Genomic DNA, 1,477 nt, shown 5'->3' with positions numbered 1-1,477 from the left:
GGAGGAGGGAGGCGGCAGGAGCCCGGGAGGAGCCGGACCCGAGGGTCCACGCCGAGCGCACGGGAGGAGCGAAGCCCCGGGCGCCGGCCTGGGGCGGGGGGGTACCTTGGAGAAGAAGTTGATGCTGTAGGTGATGGTGCGCATGGTGGCGGGGTGGCCCCGGATGAAGAAGCCGCCGAAGTACACTCTGTCCAGACAGTGCAGCTTCGCGTGGAGACAGGCGAGCTGCCCGATGTCGTTGCTGATCATGTGCAGCAGGCTCTTGGCCATGTCCTCCTTGGAGAACTCTGGGAAGGGAGGGCAGGGAGCCCCTGGGTGAGGCCGGCTGCAGGGGGCGGGCGTGCGCTGGGGGGGGCGGGGGCGGGGAGCTGCGGGCATGTGAGGGGGGCCGCGCACCTTTGTCGGCAGTGGCCGACTTCCCGAAGCTGCTGGCGATGAGGTTGCCGCTCAGCCCCAGGGTCTGGTGGGCCCCGCCATACACGTCCTGCACCAGCATGTCCACATTCGTGTGCTGGCCCTTGGAGGCCAGATGCAGCAGCTCGTCAAACTTCTGGGGGGACAGGGTGGATGGCAGGGGGTGCGGTGCAGGAGCTGGTGGTGTCCCCCCCAGCCCAGGAACCAGCCCCTCTCGAGGGAGCGGGCTGAGCTGAGGCTGGGGGGTGGGGCGGGTGTTGAGGGGCAGGGAAGGGGTGAGGCTGCACCCTCCCCCACCCCAGGCAAGCCCTGGCCACCCAGGCCACCTCCCACAGAGACCGGGGCACAGGCAGGACCAAGCGACCCCGGCCACCACCCCCATCCCGAGCAGGCGTGGGAAACAGGGCTGGACACAAGCCAGAGCCCGGGCGGCGGGTACCTTGGTCTTGGTGAGCAGAGCTCCGAGTCCCCAGAAGGTGCCGCCTCCAATGGAGCTGCCGCCAACCCACTCAAACCTGTCCTCCGTCTCCACCTGTGAGGGCAGCGGCAGGCGGCAGGTGCCAGGGACAGCCCCAGACACACAGAGCGCCACCGGAAGGCCGAGCCTGGGCCGCCTCCCCACCGGCAGCCCACACCGGCCATCACCGCCTGGGCCTGGGAAGCCCAGCTCACCTTCACAATGGACACCCCAGAGCCGATGTTGACCAGCAGATACGGGAAAATGTTGGGGTGGTTGGTCTGGAATCGAAACTCGGGGTCAGAATCTTTCTGATACACAAAGGCCTCATGCGGGATGTTCTTCAGCACAAAGTTGCAGCCCTTTATCAAGCAAGTCATCACGTCTTCCTTGTCCACTCTGCAAGGGAAGGAGCCCGGCCACTGAAAACAGCACGGGCCACAGAAGGCGCCTGTGCTGCAGCGCGGCGGCTCAGGCCGGTCTGGCACCGGGTCCCCGCGGGACACTCCACTCCGGGTCCAGCTCTCAGGAAAGCACCATTCCCCCCCCTGCCCCACCGCCGCGCAGACGGCAGCGGGCAGCCAGCGTCACCGCACAGCCGCCTGA

General features: G+C 67.8%; 1 protein-coding gene across 1 annotated transcript in view; it reads right to left on the bottom strand.

Annotated features, from left to right (window-relative positions):
• Positions 1–1,477, bottom strand: part of PANK4 (pantothenate kinase 4) — a 10,753-nt gene that overhangs the window by 6,432 nt on the left and 2,844 nt on the right. The window contains exons 4-7 of the mRNA XM_029947941.1: positions 1,087–1,270; positions 854–946; positions 397–550; positions 51–287 (exon numbers count right to left, since the gene is read on the bottom strand). Of these exons, the coding sequence (XP_029803801.1) occupies positions 51–287; positions 397–550; positions 854–946; positions 1,087–1,270 (668 nt within the window). The remainder of the gene's footprint in view (positions 1–50; positions 288–396; positions 551–853; positions 947–1,086; positions 1,271–1,477) is intronic.

The sequence above is a fragment of the Suricata suricatta genome, chromosome 8, assembly GCF_006229205.1.
Source record: "Suricata suricatta isolate VVHF042 chromosome 8, meerkat_22Aug2017_6uvM2_HiC, whole genome shotgun sequence".
Taxonomy (NCBI): domain Eukaryota; kingdom Metazoa; phylum Chordata; class Mammalia; order Carnivora; family Herpestidae; genus Suricata; species Suricata suricatta.
The sequence above is the reverse complement of the archived record's forward strand: the minus strand, read 5'-3'. Positions and strand labels throughout refer to the sequence as shown.